General features: G+C 41.9%; 1 protein-coding gene across 3 annotated transcripts in view; it reads left to right on the top strand.

The window, feature by feature from the left end:
- The window catches only part of Invs (inversin), a 147,318-nt gene that overhangs the window by 125,973 nt on the left and 1,179 nt on the right, over positions 1–20,166 (top strand). For 2 of the 3 annotated variants that reach the window (XM_047523947.1, XM_047523946.1), the window contains exons 14-16: positions 11,544–12,237; positions 16,198–16,427; positions 17,288–17,365. In XM_047523947.1, the coding sequence (XP_047379903.1) occupies positions 11,544–12,237; positions 16,198–16,427; positions 17,288–17,365 (1,002 nt within the window). Of the gene's footprint in view, positions 1–11,543; positions 12,238–16,197; positions 16,428–17,287; positions 17,366–20,166 lie in introns of those variants that run through there. The other variant, XR_007104882.1, reaches the window with a different exon arrangement.

The raw sequence follows: 20,166 nt of genomic DNA, 5'->3' as shown, positions 1-20,166 counted from the left end.
CTGCTATTTTGCTGAATTCATTGATGAGGTCTAGAAGTTTTCTGGAGGAGTTTTTTGGATCCTCTAAATATAGAATCATGTCATCAGCAAAGAGTGACAGCTTAAGTTCCTCTTTTCCTATTCGTATCCCTTTAATTTCTTTAGTCTGTCTAATTGCTCTGGCTAGAATTTCGAGGACAATGTTGAATAGAAGTGGTGAAAGAGGACATCCCTGTCTTGTTCCCATTTTTAAAGGGAATGGTTTTAGTTTTTCTCCATTAAGAATGATGTTGGCTACGGACTTAGCGTAAATAGCCTTTACAATGTTCAGGTATGTTCCTACTATCCCTATTTTTTCTAGTGTTTTGAGCATGAAGGGGTGTTGTATTTTGTCAAACACTTTTTCTGCGTCAATTGATATATGATTCTTATCCTTAAGCCTATTGACATGATGGATTACATTTATTGATTTATGGATGTTAAACCATCCTTGCATTCCAGGGATGAACCCCACTTGATCGTGGTGCACGATTTTCTTAATATGTTTTTGGATATAGTTTGCCAATATTTTGTTAAGGATCTTTGCATCTATATTCATCAAGGATATTGGTCTAAAATTTTCTTTCCTTGATATGTCTTTTCCTGGTTTGGGTATGAGGGTGATATTAGCTTCATAGAATGATTTTGGTAGGGTACCCTCTTTTTCTATTTCCTGGAATACTTTGAGAAGTATTGGAATGAGATCTTCTTTGAAGGTCTTGTAGAACTCGGCTGAGAATCCGTCTACTCCTGGGCTTTTCTTGGATGGTAGGTTTTTAATGGCTTCTTCTATTTCATTACTTGATATTGACCTGTTTAAATTGTGTATGTCCTCCTGGTTCAGTTTGGGAGGAGCATATGTCTCTAGAAATTTGTCAATGTCTTTGGTAGTTTCTATTTTGCTGGAATACAGATTTTCAAAGTAGCTTCTCATTATGTTCTGTATCTCAGTGGTGTCTGTTGTGATATTTCCTTTTTCATCATGAATTTTAGTAATTTGAGTTTTCTCTCTCCTTCTGTTTGTTAGTGTGGCTAAGGGTTTGTCTATTTTGTTTACTTTCTCAAAGAACCAACTTTTTGTTTTGTCAATTTTTTGAATTGTTTCTTTTGTTTCAATTTCATTGATTTCAGCTCTGATTTTAATGATTTCCTGTCTTCTACTACTTTTGCTGTTATTCTGTTCTTCTTTTTCTAGGGCTTTGAGCTGTAATGTTAGGTCATTTAGTTGTTGACTTTTCATTCTTTTCTGGAATGTGCTCCATGCAATGAATTTTCCTCTTTGTACCGCTTTCATAGTGTCCCAGAGATTTTGATATGTTGTATCGTCATTCTGATTGACCTTTAAGAATTTTTTTATCTCCTCCCTGATGTTTTTTGTTATCCATGTTTCATTCAATAGCATATTATTTAGTCTCCAGGTGTTGGAGTAATTTCTGTTTTTTATTTTGTCATTGATTTCTACTCTCAGTCCATTATGATCTGATAGAACACAAGGCAGTATCTCTATTTTTTTGCATTTCCTAAGGACTGCTTTGTGGCATAACATATGGTCTATTTTCGAGAAGGTTCCATGTGCTGCTGAGAAGAAAGTGAATTTGCTCGTTGATGGATAGAATATTCTGTATATGTCTATTAAGTCTAGGTTATTGATTGTGTTATTGAGTTCTATGGTTTCTTTGGTTGGTTTTTGTTTGGAAGATCTATCTAGTGGTGACAGCAGTGCATTAAAAGTCACCCAGAATTATTGTGTTGTGGTCTATGTGATTCCTGAAATTGAGAAGGATTTGTTTGATGTACAGGGATGCACCATTGTTTAGGGCATAAATATTTACTATTGTTATGTCTTTTTGATTAATTGTTCCCTTAAGCAATATGAAATGTCCTTCTTTATCCCTTCTGACTAACTTTGGCTTGAAGTCCACTTTATCTGATATAAGGATGGAAACCCCTGCTTTTTTACTGAGTCCATGTGCATGGTAGGTTTTTTCCCATCCTTTCACCTTTAGTCTGTGGATGTCTTTTTCTATGAGATGAGTCTCTTGCAGGCAGCATATTGTTGGGTCTTTCTTTTTAATCCATTCTGTGAGTCTATGTCTTTTGATTGATGAGTTTAGGCCATTAACGTTCAGGGTTATTATTGAGATATGATTTGTATTCCCAGACATTTAGCTTATTTTTGGTTTTTAAGTTGGCTTGGTTTCTCCTTTGAGTGGTTTTTCTTTAAGGTAGTTACTCCCTTTGCTGACCTCCATTGTTGTTTTTCATTTCCTCCTCATGGAATATTTTGTTGAGAACATTCTGTAGTGCAGGCTTTCTATTTGTAAATTCTTTTAACTTTTGTTTATCATGGAAGAATTTTATTTCATCTTCAAATCTGAAGGTTAGTTTTGCTGGGTATAGGATTCTTGGTTGGCAACCATTTTCTTTCAGAGATTGAAATATGTTGTTCCAGGCCCTTCTAACTTTTAGAGTCTGGGTTGAGAAGTTGGCTGCTATCCGTATTGGTCTCCCCCTATATGTAATCTGATGCTTTTCTCTCGCGGCCTTCAAAATCCTATCTTTATTTTGAATGTTAGGCATTTTCATTATAATGTGCCTTGGTGTGGACCTGTTGTGATTTTGTGCATTTGGTGTTCTGTAAGCCTCTTGTATTTGATTTTCCATTTCATTCTTCAGGTTTGGGAAATTTTCTGATATTATTTCATTGAATAGGTTGTTCATTCCTTTGGTTTGTGTCTCTGTGCCTTCCTCAATCCCAATAATTCTTAAATTTGGTCTTTTCATAATGTCCCATAGTTCTTAGAATTCTGTTCATGATTTCTTACCATCTTCTCTGTTTGGGCAACTTTATTTTCAATATTAAATATTTTGTCTTCATTGTCTAAGGTTCTGTCTTCCAAGTGATCTAGTCTTTTGGTGATGCTTTCCATTGAGTTTTTTATTTGGTTTATTGTTTCCTTCATTTTAAGGATGTCCGTTTGGTTTTTTTTGAGAATCTCTATCTCTTTGAAATGATCTTTTGCTTCCTGTAGTTGCTCTTTCAACTGCTTATTGGTATTATCATTCATTGCCTGCATTTGCTCTCTAATCTCATCCTTTGCTTCGTGAATCATCTTAATCATGTATAATCTGAAGTACTTTTCTGACATTTCTTCTAACATACTGTCATTGGATTCTATTAATATAGAACCTAGATTTGTTTGGATCATTTTCTTCCCTTGTTTTTTCATGTTGTTCATGTATCTTCCCCGCCTGCAGTGCAGATCTGGGGTATTGCAGATTTCCCCCTATAGGCTTATAGTGGCCCTATAGGTTTCCAAAACCCTTTCTTTAAGAGGAGATCAATATTAGCAGTGCCCCATTCAGACACTATGTAATCCTAGACCAAATAGCCCCTATGAGGACAGTAACAAAATTGTCATAATAAACAGAATGAGTTCAAATATTATCTTCAGGCTGGGGAAATAGCTCAGCTGGTAGAGTGCTTGCCTCACAAGGACAAGGCCCTGAGTTTGATAAAAAGAAAATATTATCTTCAGTAAAACAAACAAATTTGCAATAAGGTCTGCAGATTCTAATGGAGGACAAAGAGGATGCAGAGGGATGTAGAATGTGGCTGTTAATGGGATAAGAAAAGAATATACAGAAGTTCTAGATAATAGAAAGGGTGAGAGTGTAATTGAAAGAAATTGGATGTTAGCATGCAAAAAAGGGAGAAAGAGACTCTGAGGGAACAGGTAAACAAAAGGAAAAGAGAGCAAGAAAAGTAAAGAAATAAGAACTTAAATTTTTTCAATAAGGAGAAAAAAGAAAATCTACAGTATAACAGTCATATAGTAATGAAACCTCCCAGAGTTCAATAGCCTGATGCATGAGAGGTACCTGCCAATGAGCTTCAAGCCTCCAGCAGGCGTCTCAGGATGGGATTTGCCCCACCTAAAGATCGGAGCTATGACTTCCAGGATTATCCAAGATGGCCGCTCTGGCTTCCAAATGTGTTGGCAAATGGGGAGCTGCAGCTCAGGGGTGGACGTGGTCAGCTGGAGGTCCTGGAGGCGGGATGTGGTTGGTCAGGCAGGGGTCCTGGAGGTCGGATGTGTTTGGTGTGGTTGTGGGATCCTGGAGGCCGGGTGCAATCAGTCAGTCTGGGGTCCTGGTGATAGGGCGCAGTCAGTTGGTCTGGGGGTCCTGGCGGCAGGGAGCAGTCAGTTGATGAGAGGGCCCCAGAGGCAGGGAGTGATGGGTTGGGCTGAGGGATCCTGGAGACAGGGCTCAGTCAGTTTGGCCAGGGATCCTAAGGGGCCTGGCTGTTGTCTCAAAATGGCGGCAGCCACGTGTAATCAGACCTGCAGGTACTGTAACAGTGAACTTCCAGGCAACAGTAGGCAGCTGGTGCTCCACTGGTGGTTGGCGATCAGTTTGCTGACTGTTGTCAGACGATCGGGAGGTGAACCTCATGCGTTGGGTGATGGATAGTTGTAAGGCAGGTGATGGACAGGCGAGAGGCAGGCAAATGGCGGATGATAGATGCCTACAGTTAGCAATCTGCACTCAAATAAGGTGTCGATATGCTGGCAGACTGCAGGTCATCACAGCAGACAAATGGGGTAAACACCAGGGGATAGATAAGCAGCAAAAACTACTTTAAATATTTTTGAGGTCTTAATAAAGGGTTGCATAGCCACACTCTTGATTCAATCTTTATCCTGAGGCCACATCTCATTATGAGACTCTTTTGCTGGCTGGAAAAAATCAAAATGTTGAACAGTTTTAATTTTTATTTTATACCCAGAACATCCTGAAATCTCCTATTTTCTCCAATCTACTTGCAAACTGAGTGATATATTCTTTATCTCTTTCCATTGTCATCTGCTCTTGATATTTCTTCAACCTGCCAGTAGGAAGTCTCCTGAGCCATATCTACAAGTTCATTAGGATATCTTCTATTTTCTGTATCACTGCAGGTGATAATTTTGCTGGTTATTCTTCCACTGGATAACAAGGTTCACCTCTCTCCAGATTCCAGTAGCAATTTCTTCTCTGGTTACAGTCTTCATTAACAGTCTCTTCACACTCAACAATCCCAAAGTCACTCTCAGGGGTTTTGTTGGGACAATACCTCTCCCCCAAACTAAGTAATGTTGAAAAACAACAGCTTATTATTTCTCACATTTCTGTGGGTCAGCTGAGCAGTTCCTCTGCTGGGTCACCTGGGCTCACTCATGCGGCTGCTGCAGAATTGACAGCTGGGAAGTCCAAGATGGCCTCCTCTGGCAGTTAGTGCTGGCTGATGGCTGAGGTGCCTCAATTCTCCTCTGCGTGACCTTTCACTCTCCAGTAGATTAGACCATCCTACTTACAGACTGTTCTCAACCAGCGTTCAGAGAAGGCAGAATCTGCAAGGCCTTGTGAGGCTTAGACTCCAGAACTTTTGTGGTCTTTTCTACCACATTCTGTTGATCAGAGCAAGTCACAACACCAGTCCACATTCAGGGGAATGAAGAAATATGCTGTACCTCTGGATGGTGTATGTACTAAAATCACATCAGAAAGGCACATACACATTAGGATGGTCATTAAACAATCTGTCATAAGAGGCAATACAACATGTCTCTTACTTCTGTATCCCTAGCACCTCACAGGGTGTCTGGCACACAGGAAATAAATATTTGTTGAATTTATAGTTGGATGATATTAGATAGTACTGGAGATTCAGAGATGAAATGCAGGTTGTTGAACATAAGACAAAAAGTATTTATAGCGTATAGTCATGTTTTCAACTGTTCTTTTCAGAATCCAATTTTTTTTTTTGGGGGGATACATGTTTTTTCTGTTTGTACATGGAGTAACAGCATATCATTTGCATATTCATACATTTACATCTTTAGTTATAAGAGAGATGCAAATCAAAACTACACTAAGATTCCATCTCACCCCAATTAGAATGGCAACTATCAAGAACACAAGCAACAATAAGTGTTGGAGAGGATCTGAGGAAAAAAGTACACTCATACATTGCTGGTGGGGCTGCAAATTAGTGCAGCCACTCTGGAAAGCAGTGTGGAGATTCCTTAGAAAACTTGGAATGGACCTACCATTTGACCCAGCTGTCCCACTCCTCGGCCTATACCCAAAGGACTTAAAATCAGCATACTACAAAGATACAGCCACATCAATGTTCATAGCTGCTCAATTCACAATAGCCAGACTATGGAACCAAACTAGATGCCCTTCAATTGATGAATGGATAAAAAAACTGTGGTATATATATACAATGGAATATTACTCAGCTATAAAGAATAATAAAATTATGGCATTTGCAGGCAAATGAATGAAATTGTAGAATATCATGTTAAGTGAGATAAGCCAATCTCAAAAATCCAAAAGACAAATGATCTCACTGATAAGCGGATGATGACATGTAATGGGGGGTGGGAGGGGGGCAAGAATGGAGGAAGGAGGGACTATATAGAGTGAAAAGAGAGGTTGGAGGGGTCGGGGGGAAGGAAAAAAAATTACGGAATGAACCAAACATCATTACTCTATGTAAATGTATGAATATGCAAATGATATGCTGTTACTCCATGTACAAACAGAATCCAATTTTTATGACCAAGATTTTCTTCTGCTCAAACACTAAATCACTTATGTATGCATTCATTTAATAGATAAGTTTTTGAGGACACACTATGTGCCTGTTCTACTAAATCATCAATTAAGATCAAAGACCATGCTATGAGCTTCTTTCCTACAGCAGTGAGCACAACATTGGTAACATGGAGTTTACTCTCTACCCCAAGAATACATTTAATCCCTATAACTTCAAACAGACAGTGCTAAACATCCTAATCCTATGGTCTACAGATTGGGGGATGGGGATAAGTTCAGGCTTTTTACAATGACATAGGGTAATGGTGATTCATGTTATCCTTATTATAAAACACCTTCAGATAGTCACACTGCAAAGCCAATCAGATCTACTATGGACGTGATGCCATTCTAATGGTGTGGCCTCTCGTCCTGAAAAAACCATGCTGTTTCAATTTCTAGTGACCAGTCCTTTTGTCCTTTACACTGATATTCAACATCCTCAAGGTGATCTGGTGGACAAGTTTACAGTGATTTTTCAAGCCAAGGATTCGTGAAATGAATTTAATGGATTGGACCAGACTAAAGTATTTTTATTTTGTTGATAGAAAATATCAAAGTATAACACACACATGTGTGAGAGTGCGTTTGGGTGTGTGTGTGTGTGTGTGTGTGTGTGTGTGTGTGTGTGTGCATGCATTTGAGTACATTGGGACACAATGTAAGATTTATTTCTTGATATAGATCATTTTCAAAAATGTTTGAAGGTTTCTGTTCTAGAACAACTCTGAGGCAGGGGAGCTTCTCACTCATTTGGGGGCAGGAAGTGATACCCTGAATAATGGACTTTAGCAAAGAACCACATTCAGATATGCAAACAAGGTCTCAAAACAACCCAGAACCCAGACTTTGAGGAACAGCTGAAGGACAGGAGGCTAATGAAACCAATATGGTTATAAGAAAAAGGAGCTCCAGTCCCATGGACAGCCTTTATCCTCATCATCTGCCTAAAAGGCCACAGTACAAAGGAAAACAGGGAGATGCTTCTAGGAATCAAGCACTGACTGCAGCATCTCTTAGCATGGTATTCCCAGAAAACCCCAGCATCATTGGACAAAGGACATTCCAATGCACATTGTATTTGGCCCCATAAGTAAGGGTTAGAGCTGCTTCAACTGATCAGGGATCAAGAGTATACACTTTGAGGGGTGGGTATCCCAGCAAGAATCTAGAGACAGGAAATAACTACCACTTCTTTTTCTCTTTCATCCAGTCTCACAGAGAATGTTAGAGTTGAGGGTCTTTGCAGAGCATCCAGGGCACAGCCTAATCCAAACAAGGCAGGAATCCATGGGGTGGGGGCGGTGTCTGATGTAATGTTTAGGGAGATGACTGTGGCTGAGTGGGATGTATTTGAGGAACCAGATAGGGTCTGTACTAATATAGTAGCAGCACAGTGAAGAATCAAGGATGGTCTTGAGAGTAGAATTGAGGTGACTTGGTAGCAGATTGCTTGTGGGAGGTGGTGAGATAAAGTTGCTTTTGAGTCAGTGTGCTCTTCAGGAGTCTGAGGATAAGCTCACTGTGCCAGTCCTGGTGTTTTCTTATTTTCAACCATATGGACAGTCGGAACTGGTGGGTGTGACTGGTATGAGTACAAGTGGATCCTTATGCTTGGTACATGTACAATGACTGAGTCAGCAAATTCGCTTACTACCTATGCACTAAAGATTTCCTGACCTCCCTTGTTCCAGTTATGCATATCCAGTTATTTACTTATGTCCTCACTTGGGCATCTCAAGCACATCTCAACCTATTTAAGATAAAACAAATGTATAATGACGTGGATTGACCATTACAGTATTATACTTAGTAATTTCACTATGCAAAAAATTCTCTGTGTTCCACATATTCATTCTTCCCTCTCTCCTAAAACCGCTGACAATTGATCTTTTTCACTATGTCCAAAATTTTGCCTTTTACAGATCATCAGTTTGAATCATACTGCATGTTTTAGTCAGCTTTTTCACTGCTGTGACTAAAGGATCTGACTAGAACAATTTTAGGGGAGGAAAAGTTTATTTGAGGGCTGACAGTAACAAAGTTCTCAATCCATAGACTGCAGGCTCCATTCCTCAGGGCTCCAGGTGAGACAGGAACATCATGGCAGAAGAGTGTGGCAGAGGGAAGTGGCTTAGGTGGTGATCAGGAAGCAGAGAGGTCTCCACTCCCCAGATACAAATATATACCCAAAGCCACACCCTAATTCCCACCTCCTCCAGCCACACCTACCATTTCAGTTACTACTCAGTTAATCCCTATGGGGGATTAAATCACTGATTGGGTTAAGACTCTTAAAACTCAATCATTTCTCCTCTGAACCTTCTAGCAATCATCTCACATGTGAGCTTTTGGGGGACACCTTACATCTAAACCATAACACAGCACGTGACCTTTTCATATTGCCTTCTTTTGTTTAGTAATATGCATTTAATGTTCCTCCATGTCTTTTCATAGCTTGACATCTCATTTCTTTTTTTAGAGTTGTGTAGTGTTCCATTGTCTGGAGGTGCCATGGTATATTTATCCATATCTCTGTTGAAAAACATCTTGACTGCCTCCAAGTTTGGGCCATTAAGTATAAAGCTGCTCTAAACATTCCTGTGCAGGTTGTGTGAACAAAAGTTTTCAACTTCTTTGGATAAAGACCAAGGAAGATAATTGCTGGATCTTGTGATAAGAGCATGTTAGCTTTGCAGGAAACTACCAAACTCTTCTTTCAAAGTGGCTGAATCATTTTTCACTCCTACCAGTAATAAATGAAGTTCCTGTGGCCCCACATTCCTACCAGCATTTGCTATTGCCAGTGTTCTGGGTTTTTACCATCCTACTAGGTGTATAATTGTATCTTGTTTTAATTACTTTTCCACCCTTTCCCACACTACCCACATAGGACATCAGTCTGTTTCACTGCTAGTTTATGCTATCTATATTTCTTTTGCACAAGTAAGTACATGTGGATATTTTTTACCTTCCCTTATTTCTCACATGAAGAGTAGCATAGTTTATTCTTTTGCGCTTAAGAATGGTTATTTTGAAGTCTCTTTCTGAAAACATTATTTGGATAACCTGTTTCATTATTCATTCTCATTCTCGCCCTCTCTTTCTCTCTGTTGCCTTATCTTCTCATGAGCCCATATATTTTTGATTTAGTGCCAAACATTAAATATAAAAAACTGTAGAAATGACTTGAGGCCTCAGATGATAGTAATTTCTTCGAGATAGGATTCACATTAGCTTCTGGCAGGTCGGAGCTCTTGCAATCCCCAATCGCCTTAATCCACTTCCCAGAACAGAGATGATGCAAAGCTGGCTTCAGACCTGCTAGGATCACCTTATCTTCTATGGTATAGCCTTCTCATGTCCCAGTCCAAAAGAACACTGCTAGTAGGTTCTGCTCTGTGTTTTGTCCCCGAAGCCTTGGGATATGTACCCCCAAATGCCTTACTCATCAGTCTGGGTTGCTGAGACCTTCTGAATCTTGATTCTTTATTTTTTCTGCATTGTTAGCTCTTCAGTGCCTACCTATGGGTCATTTACAAATTTCTGTTCAATATTGGAAATCACAGCTCTCCAATTCTGAGAGCTTATAATTCTGCCATTATAGAAGCAGAAGTTCCCATACTGAAATTTTTTCGTTTTACATGTTATGCTTACTTCTTTTTCAAATATATCTATTCTTTTCTAATATTTTCCATTTCTTTTGTGTGTTTAATCAATTCGTGTGTGTACACTAAATTCTGGGAGAGCTGATCTTGCTACATGTTCATTCTTTTTTGCTCATGGTAGATTGTGCCCCCATGCATTTTAGAATTTCAGACCATGAAGCCATTTTCAGAGGACCCCTTTGTGTATCCAGTTGAGAACTAAGCCAATGTTGTCTTTGCCTTTATGAGACATCCTGGAATATCACATCCTGAAACCATTTTTTATGTTATCTCATATGAATTAAGAATAAATAAATACCATACATCTGTCTGTACTGAAAATAGAAGGAAGTGAGGAGGACAAAATGGTCATATTAAAAGATACTTCATATTATATTCATTGCTACATGTGCAATTTTATTTACCAGTGCTGTGTGCTTAGTGGAAAAGTTGTTATGTAAATATCTAGTCCTTTTAGATATTTAGAAGTAGAAGTAATAGAACAGAACTTTTTGTAAATTGCTTTTAAAAACTGATGGGAAGTACTGTTTGGAATTGTTAAACCATCTTTGAACAGTAAAAAATAAAAAAGAATAAATACCAAACCCACATGAGGTATGGAACTTTGGTTTCAAATTCCCATGGAAAAGTCTTTACCCAATCCAGAATCTAGACTGAGACCAAATTTCCTTATCATGTCCCAGAGCAGGCAAACGGACTTTCAATTGAACTCTCGTTTCCTAAAGCAAATGAGCCATGATTCACAGGGGTCTTCATTCTAGTTAACTTTCTGCCTTAAAGGCCTCATTTTGTTCTTCTCTGGCTGTTAAAACACAACCAGATATCTAATACCACCGTCCGTTGTCCACCCACCACTACTACCTGCCCCGACAGTGGCTGACTTGCACACATTTATTGCTCTGATGTTCAGTTTTCTATTTGTTTTCAGCCTCCAGAGATTTCCTTTATTTTCTCATAGCCATGAAGGTGCTTCTAGAAGGACATTCATTTTATTTTAGTTGGCATTGCTGGTGAGTGAAGGCGGTCAGGTTATCCTGTCTATCATACTGCTGAAAAGAGAAGTCGACCAGGTTTTCTCCTCATCATAATCACCACTATCATGGTGACGCTATAGGCAGGTCTGAATGTTTTATGTGAACAAATGAACAGAATTGCCCTACTATGCAAATTTTGGACAATAAATATTCTTCCCCTTTTTGTCTCCCCAAGAAACATCCAGGGAACATTCTAAAGGCCACTCTGCCTGTGTCTGCATCAGACCCAATGAAGACAGTGAGGGAGATAGGCATTTGGGAGTCTCCTCGCCTGAGAAGACCAGAGACGAGACAGTTGGTGAGCAGCGATGTGAAAGGGGGAAAGGCACCTTGAAGCAGCCCTCCTGTATCAGGGGGGCCAGACCTGATGAGAAAGGAGAGGACTTTCCACAGCAGGACGGCCACTGGAAGCCCAGCAGGCGGCATGATGCAGCACGCAAGGCCAGAAGTGCCCCCCAGAAAAGGCACCCTCAAGAGCTCAGAGGAAGGTGCTCCCCGGCTGGTTCCAGCCGGCCTGGCAGTGCCAGTGGGGAGGTTACTCATGCTGGGCAGAATCCTCTCCACCATCGCACACCAAGAAACAGAGTGATGCAGGACAAGCTCCCAGGAGGGGTCTATTCAGATTTGCCACAGAGCACAGAGGAGTTGAGGTCAGGAGCCAGGAAACTGGGGACATCTACCCTGTCTGAGGATGTTCAGGTATCTAAGGAGACTGATCCAGCACCTGGTCCCCTCTCTGGGCAGAGTGTGAATATTGACCTTCTCCCTGTAGAGCTCCGACTGCAGATAATCCAGAGAGAAAGAACTAGGAAGGAGCTGTTTCGCAAAAAGAACAAGGCAGCCACCATCATCCAACGTGCCTGGCGAAGGTAGGAGCGTGAGGGGCTGCCACCTCTTTGGTTGTTCCTGGGCTTTGATGTTTTTCAGTGAATTCCATGTGGGGGCATCACAAGACCAATTTTATGGAGCTGACCCATGAAATTTACATGTATATCCTAGTCATTTACATACTACTTGGCCTCCTTGACCCTCAGTTTCCTTATCTGTAAAACAGGATTTAACAGTTGGTGCACTTATCCTATTTATATGATGGGTTACTAGAATGAAGTAATGTATACTTTGTGAATTCTAAACCACTTAGCACTACATGCATATTTTTTTTATTAGTTCAAATACCTAAACCAAGGTTTGGATGTAGTGGAGTATCTGAAACTTATTATATAAACCTATCTGAGCATCTACCAAGCTCAGTACGGGTTAGAGCTGTGGGTTAGGTGGAAGTTATCCTAAAAGGTTGGGGCAGTGTCCCAGTATGAGAGACAGACACCTCTCCAGAGGACTGGAAAGGTCCTTTGCTATAAGTTGTCTCAGTCTCCATCACACTGCAGGCCCCCACAGAGGCCTCAGTCCATATTAGGCCTTGCAGAGATGACTTGGGCCCTTTGCTGACTGGTGGGAGTTACATGGCCTCCATCTCTGAGGAGAGGAAGATTGATGGGGTTGTAAAGTGAGTAGATCTCTGCAAGCCCAGGTGCACCAAGTCTCCAGGCCCATGTTCACAGAAAAAGGAAGAAGAGAACGGAGAAAAAGAGAGCAAGATACGTTTGTGGGAGGTCGCAGTAGAAGCCAATGGAAATATCATGCCAAAGACTGCCTGACCAGAGCGAGGCAATCTGGTCTGCTCAAGCACATGCGAGCTCCCAGCCACACCAGAAGGCCATCATGACAGAGATGGGGACTTCTGTATTTTAGATAAGCAAACCACTCAGGAAACTGAGTTGTGTTATCCAGCATAGTTGTGCAGATCCAGCACTTGAACCTCTGTTTGACTGACACTGGAGAGCCTACCCTTTACAACAAAGTGTTCCTGCTGTGGCCAAGACAGGGCTTTGGAGGCCAGCCTCCTGCTCCTCACCTGAGAGCAGGCTAGAGAAGAGCTGCCTGGAGGGTGCTCACACACCCGCGGGATCAGTCCAGAGTGGGGTGATGTTGTTATGCCTACCATTGTTAATACTAGTAGTTCGTTTAGCATTTATTGGGTACTTGTGGCAGACACTATTCCCAAAGTAGTTTTACAGGTATTTTTAAAAAATAATTTAGTTGTTGGTGGACCTTTATTTACTTACAGGTGGTGCTAAGAATTGAACCAGTGCCTTACACATGCTAGACAAGCCTCTACCACTGAGCCACAATCCCAGCCTCTAGTTTTATAGGTTTTAATTCATTTAATTCTTCCAATAACCTGAGGTAGCTACTATTCTTGTCCCTATTCCACAATGAGGAAACTGAAGCACAAAGAGGCTAAACAACTTAACAACATTATAGAGCTAGTAAGTGCCAATGCTGGCTTTGAGCTGAGTCTCCCTCTGAAGCCACAGATGGGAACATCCATGGCTCCCCTCCATGGGAAGCTACACTAGGACATGCACTACCATCCAGAGGGACTTTTTGTTAAGTATTTTGGCTGAAACCTGGGATCTAAACAAGCTGGCAAGGTTTACCTCCTCAGGCCCCACATCTGTTCCCTAGCTGAAATGTCTCCCTCTCAGACTGTCCTTTGAAGAGTCAGAAGCTGACAGGTCCTGTCAGTAAGTATCCAGACTAGCAAATGAGCCTTCAGTCATTCCTCACCGGAACAGTGGGCTCATAGTCTGGCATGCCCATCTGGAAAAGCAATTACCCAGGCCCCCTCTGGCTGCACCATTGTGCAGTTCTAAGAAACATCAACTCCCAAAGGGCCTCTGGGATGCCACATGTTGTGGAGCGCCACATCTGGTGGGTGAAAACACTTTTGTTGATTCTGTTATAATGTAACTGTATTTTCCATTTTAAAAATAACAGGCCCCCAAAGTGCTGTCCTGGAACTGTATCTGACACCAAAACCAAGGAATAGTGAGGGACAGCATAGGGGCTAGGTCTTGGCACTTAGTGCTCAGTGAATGCAGAGTGTCTTTATAAGAGACATGACAGGACAGAGAAAGTGAGCTGGAAAATAGGCAGCAATGGATGAGCAGATTGACCTTGGACCTCAAGAAAATGAAACTTAGTCTTAAAATTAAGTGTGAGTTTTATTAACAATGAAGCCTTGACTGTTGTGAAAACTTAAACCAAATGCTGGACAAGCTAAGCTGGAAATCTACTGTTTAAAACATTTATTACCTAATATGTGGAAGCCCCTTTCTGTCAGCTTTCTCTAGCATATTCTGAGATAAATAACCAAGGATAGACTATAGACAGCATGAAGACCCCTGAACCCATGGCCTAAAGGGACTATGGGGCATGTTTGAATTCCCATAGTCTGTTCTTCTGGAGGAGGGAGAATGGGGCCTGTTCCTCTGCCCCAAGAACCTTCAAGTTCCCTGGATGCAGATCTAGTCTCCATACCAGAGCTGATCAGGGGGAAACTGTGGCCACTGAAAGCTGAAGCTCTCCCCAGCCTCAACTAGTACCTAGGCCTCCCAGAAGACCAGAGGATGGGGAGATGCTCAGCACCTCTAACATAAGAAGCCTTTATGGAACAGTATTGCCCTCTCTCCCTAGTTCTTCTCTAACACTGGCTTTCAGAAAGGTGGGACACATTCTAGTTGAGGGATGCTATGGTTTATCACTCTTCAGGAAAAGAAAAGAAGAATCCTGCCAGTTGCTGAAATCAGCCCTTGGGAAGGAGGGAGGGCTGCACCAAGTGCTGCAAGTTCTGGGCAGCCTTGGGAAGACTCTCCTGTGTGGCGTATTCTAACACCAGCATGGGCCTGTTGCTCCCCTAGGTTCTCGGGGAGTAGCTGATGCAGTACCCGGATACAGCTCTCCCTGACAGGGTTCTGAACAGTTGTAGTTGCCAGTAAGTTTGGGTGCACGGGGGATAAAAAGCATCAAGTAAAGACTAGCTGTAAATACTGCCATCATTCCCCTGCCTGTCTTCCCCACTCCAAGCTCCACTCCCCAGCAGAATATTCTTAGTAAAATGCTGCTTTTACCTTTGCCACTTTTTTTGGGGGGGGTGGGGGGGCGGGTAGTGCAGATTGAACCCAGGGGTACTTTAACACTGAGCTACTTTTTTATCTTTTGATACAGGGTCTCCCTAAGTTGCCCAGGCTGGGCTCAAACTCACAACTCTCCTGCCCCAGCCTCCTAAGTCACTGGGATTACAGGCATAGACCACTGCACCTTGCTGCCACTCTTCTTAAAACCCTTTGAATCCCCATCATGTATGGAAATCAGACAAAGTCCTTAGCAGTGTTTGGCAGTTGGGCCAGATAATACTGGCTCTGAATGTTGGTTTCTGCTGGCTCTTGCTGTGTCGCCTTCTGTAAGTGACCCTGGTTCTCCAAACCTTGGAAGGTCTGCCTCCCAGGGCCTTAAATCACAGGGAGAGTGCCTGGAATGCTGCAGGTCCCTTCCCAGGGCAGCCAGCCCCACGCAGAGGGCCCTCCTCTGCCTGGTAAGCTCCTCCTCATCCTCGAAAACAGCACAGTGCACAGCACCCCTGGGAAGCCTACAAACCGCTACATCTGTCCCCATGTGCCCAGCTCCTCGTTCTGGCATAGTGTTTCTTCCATGCACTCACTGGTTTCCGCCTCAGCCTGCCTCCCTCACCTGTGAGTCTCTTGAGGGCAGGACTCATCTGATTGGATCCTAGTTCAGTTAGTATTTCATGATGGGAAGAGAGAGAACTCAAATTCCACATGCCCCCTTTGAAACCAGGAGTGGAGCTGGAAGGTACCTCCCAGGAGTTCTGCAAATACTATTCCTAAAGCTTCTAGGAAACTGAAAGAAGCCTGTCATTCTTAGTACTGTGATCTTAAGCCTCTTCTCTCCTCTCGCCCCACCAGCTACCGGCTCAGAAAGCACCTGTCCCACCTGCTGCACCAGAAGCAGCCTGGAGCTGGAGACAGGCACAAATGGAGTCGCGAATGCACAGCACTGCTCCTCCAGGTTTGGAGGAAAGAACTGGAACTAAAGCTCCCAAAGACCATGGCAGTCATCAGGGTTCCCAAGAGCCCATCCAAGGGCATCTCAAGCACCAAATCCACCAGGCACTCAGTGCTCAAGCAGATTTATGGTAACTGTCCTTCTGGGCACTCTGGTGTTCAAGCACCCCCAGGGTGCCACAGCCGAATCGGAAGTACGATTTAATTACACTGGGCACACCACCATTCAGAAAACTTCCATATTCTACTTCTGAGCACAAAATTTTCAGTACCCCATTTATTGCCTCCCTTCCAGCAATTCAGTGTCATAACTGGTCTCATGAGGCATTCTAGCATCACAGCTCAGAGAGCCTTTCAGCCAAAAGATTCTTCTCTAGGCTCCCTGACTGATAGTCTCATCCTTTGAACCTCTCTAGAACTCTGCTTGGGTGTCCCCCAACTTACATTATCCATTTGGACAACTCTAGACTCATATCCTGTCTGTCTCTACCTAGTAGAAGGGTTGCTCATCTATGGAATGCCTGAGGCCCATCCTCTGTAGTGAATGAATACTTGTCCAGCAGATACATTGCTGAAACCGAAACATTTTCAGCTCTGGAGAGAGTTCATCCAAATAAACTTAGCAAAGTTCTGGCTAACTCCCCACCAGAAAAGTTGAGCACCTTCAGAAAGATCTCCTGCAGTTCAAGCAACAAAATCTCAAATCTTGGTCAGTACCTACACGGTACTGGCTGAGCATTCCAACGTTTCAGACTTTGGAGTATTTCTGATCTGGGATTTGGGGATTAGGAATGCCCATCTAGTGAAGTTGTGCCTGCAAATCTGAAAAGCTTCTGCTCCCAAACATTTCAGATAAGGATCCATCTGTACTTCCATGCCACACCTACTCTATCTTGGTAGCTCAAGCCCTTACCTCAATGAGGAATTCAGAATTTGATCAGGCCACACTGTCATTGGTCAAATATAAATGACTGTTGTTGGTTGATTTCAGGTTGTTCTCTAGAAGGAAAAGTACATCATCATCCCACAAGACTTTCAAAAGCCCCTCCTGCACTGCATCTCAATTCCGGTAAGGCACCTGAAGCAGGTGGAAGAAAACATGCAAAGGGTTTTTCTCTTTGTTTCCTTCCCAAATATAGGAGACATTGGAACAGAGGTGGCCAGGGTCTTCCAATGGTCATTTCAAGTATACAGTGTTTTTATCCCCCTTTCATGGGATTACTGCCATCAGTATATGCCTCTGTGAGGCAAATTACTTTCACAACTAAAAGCTGTTAATCTTACCTTCAGTAGAAACAATAAATGGTAGCTATCATAGCCATTTTTATATGCTTGTTCATATAAAGAAAATACTGCCTTTCTTCAAATGAATGTTGGAAGTCCTTGGCCCATTTGGTGTCACCTGAAGATCCCCCATGTCCTTACCAAAGAGCACCATGAACAGAACATTTCATGAATAGCACATTCCACTCAGGCTCAACAGTACACTTTCACTCAGGTGCTCGGCCGCTTTCTTTGCAGCCACAAGACAAGAGTTTTACTTAGCGCCCCTTCCTTCACAGCAGCATTAAAAGTGGGTGATAAGTTCAGTGCTGTCAGCAGCTAATGCCAGGTCCAGTGTATCTCACAGTGGCTATGGCAACCCGTGGCCCCAGCCCCTGATCCACAGTCATCCTGTAGAAGCAGAGCGCAGCTGGGAAGGTGAACAATGACTGTCAGCATGAACTTTAGCATTCATTTAGGTTTTGATGAGGGGAAAACCTGGAGGTGGGGGGACAGAGTAATTACTGCCAAACCTTTCATAAATTAGGGAACTCATGTAACCCAGGCAGGCTGATCAGGGAGCTGGTGGGTGGGATAGTTACAAACTTTCAAAGGAATCAAACCCCATGGTTCTATGTAAAGAGACCTTCTTTTTTCTTAACTGAATTGAATATTTCAACAATGGAACTGTCAGTTGGAACAACCAGAAAGTATTATTTAGAATAATATTAGTAAAGATAATCAGATCATTTTTCACTCTGATTTAAGAGAAAAACATATCCAGTACTACCAGAAATCCTTAAACAATGAAGATCCATGAAAGGTTTTTAGTGAGGGGACAGAGTAAACAAATTCAAAGCATCTTAATGGTTTCTTAGAACTTCACATAACAAGCAACTTGTTTGTCTTACTTATATTTCTTGACTGGTTTGAAGCCAGATATGAATAAAGAGAATCTTTCCCCTAACCTGAACTTGGAGGGAACAGGTTTTGTCAGGGCCAAACCCACCTACCTGAAGCATCAGCCAGTTAATGACGCTGGTCAGGCAGTGCTAGCTAGTGTAGCTGAGGTCTGTTATGTTTTATACAGAAAACATGTCTATAAGTGAAATAATTTCCATAAAATGGGCATGACTTGGATACACATACAAGTTTGTGAATGGTGGAATCTGATAACAAATTAAACCAAAAAGGGAAAGAACATTAACTTTGGTGTTCACTTTGAATAAAAAAAAAATGTTAGTTCAGGACTGGGGATGTGACTCAATGGTAGAGCACTTGCCTAGCATTCATGAGGCACTGGGTTTGATCTCCAGCACCTCCCTCCCAAAAAACCCACTTTTTTGCCTTAAGAATCCTTACGGGGCTAGAAATTTTCTGATTTTGCTCATTGTTCTTATCCAGAAAATTACTTGGCACATTGTAGATGTTTAAATATTTGATGAGTATGTTCTTCTCACCCCAACTAGGGGAGATGCCCTCCTAAATTTTTTTTTTTTTTTTTTTTTTTTTTTTTTTTGTGGTGCTGGGGAATCGAACCCAGGGCCCTGTGCTTGTAAGGCAAGCACTTTACCAACTGAGCTATTTCCCCAGCCCCGAAAGTTTTAGTTATTCTGCCAGTTGAAAAAGAAGAAACAGAAAAATGTGTCAAAATGCAGTTTGTGGGTGTTTCCATACATCCATTTAGGAGACAAGATAAATTCCCTGCTTTCCCAGTCTTACGCAGTGCCCCCTGCAAGCCACCCACAAGCCTATCAACATAGCTTCTTATTGACACTTACATACTTGGGACCATTTCTTTAAACCTCAAAGAGCTTCCTGTAACATTCCATACCTGTGAATGGAATACCAAAGCTTATGTGAACATTGCTAATGATGCCCCTGTGTAAATCCATTATATTCTGCCACCTGTACAGGGGTATGCAAGTGATTAATTCCAGTTATATTGAGGGTAGCCGAAAGCATACAGGAGTTTCAAAAGCATTTAATTCATTTAAAAATAATTTTGTTGCAGTTATAAAACCAGGAGAGAAAAATAAAGGCATATGCTCTATTTTTTAAAACTTACCTCATATTTGCTTTTGTGTTCCAGGGTTAGGAGCAAAATATAGCAATATGGCTTCAGCAGGGTCTCCCAGCTGTATGAGTTCTCAGTATCCTCATTTGTCAGTTATCACTGTTTTCTGATAGTGGCATTCAATAAATTTGTTATTTCAAGGTCATAAAAAGACCTCTAATATCCATTTTGAATTTGATATGCCTATTGGTCTATCAGTCTATCCACCTTCAGGGTATAAATAGGTTTCAAATTTTATCTTCTGGAACAAAAAGGGAAACTAAAAGATGGTGCAAGTATGCACTGTGTCATGTAAGAGACACTCTGAGAGAACATTAGTTATTCCAGGCAGACTGAAAACCAAAAGTTCCAATCCCAGCTCCTCAAACACCTGTTTCCGCCCAATCCAGGTGCGTCCTTGAAGAAATGTTCTCTACAGCTGAGAGGAAAAATGCAAGGCCAGTGAGTCTCCCTGCCTCTGTAGCAAACCGGCCCATCAACTTATCTGGCTCCAGGGATAGCAAAACCTAAATTATTTTTCCTTAGCACCA

The sequence above is a fragment of the Sciurus carolinensis genome, chromosome 14 (genome assembly GCF_902686445.1).
Source record: "Sciurus carolinensis chromosome 14, mSciCar1.2, whole genome shotgun sequence".
Lineage (NCBI taxonomy): Eukaryota > Metazoa > Chordata > Mammalia > Rodentia > Sciuridae > Sciurus > Sciurus carolinensis.
The sequence above is the reverse complement of the archived record's forward strand: the minus strand, read 5'-3'. Positions and strand labels throughout refer to the sequence as shown.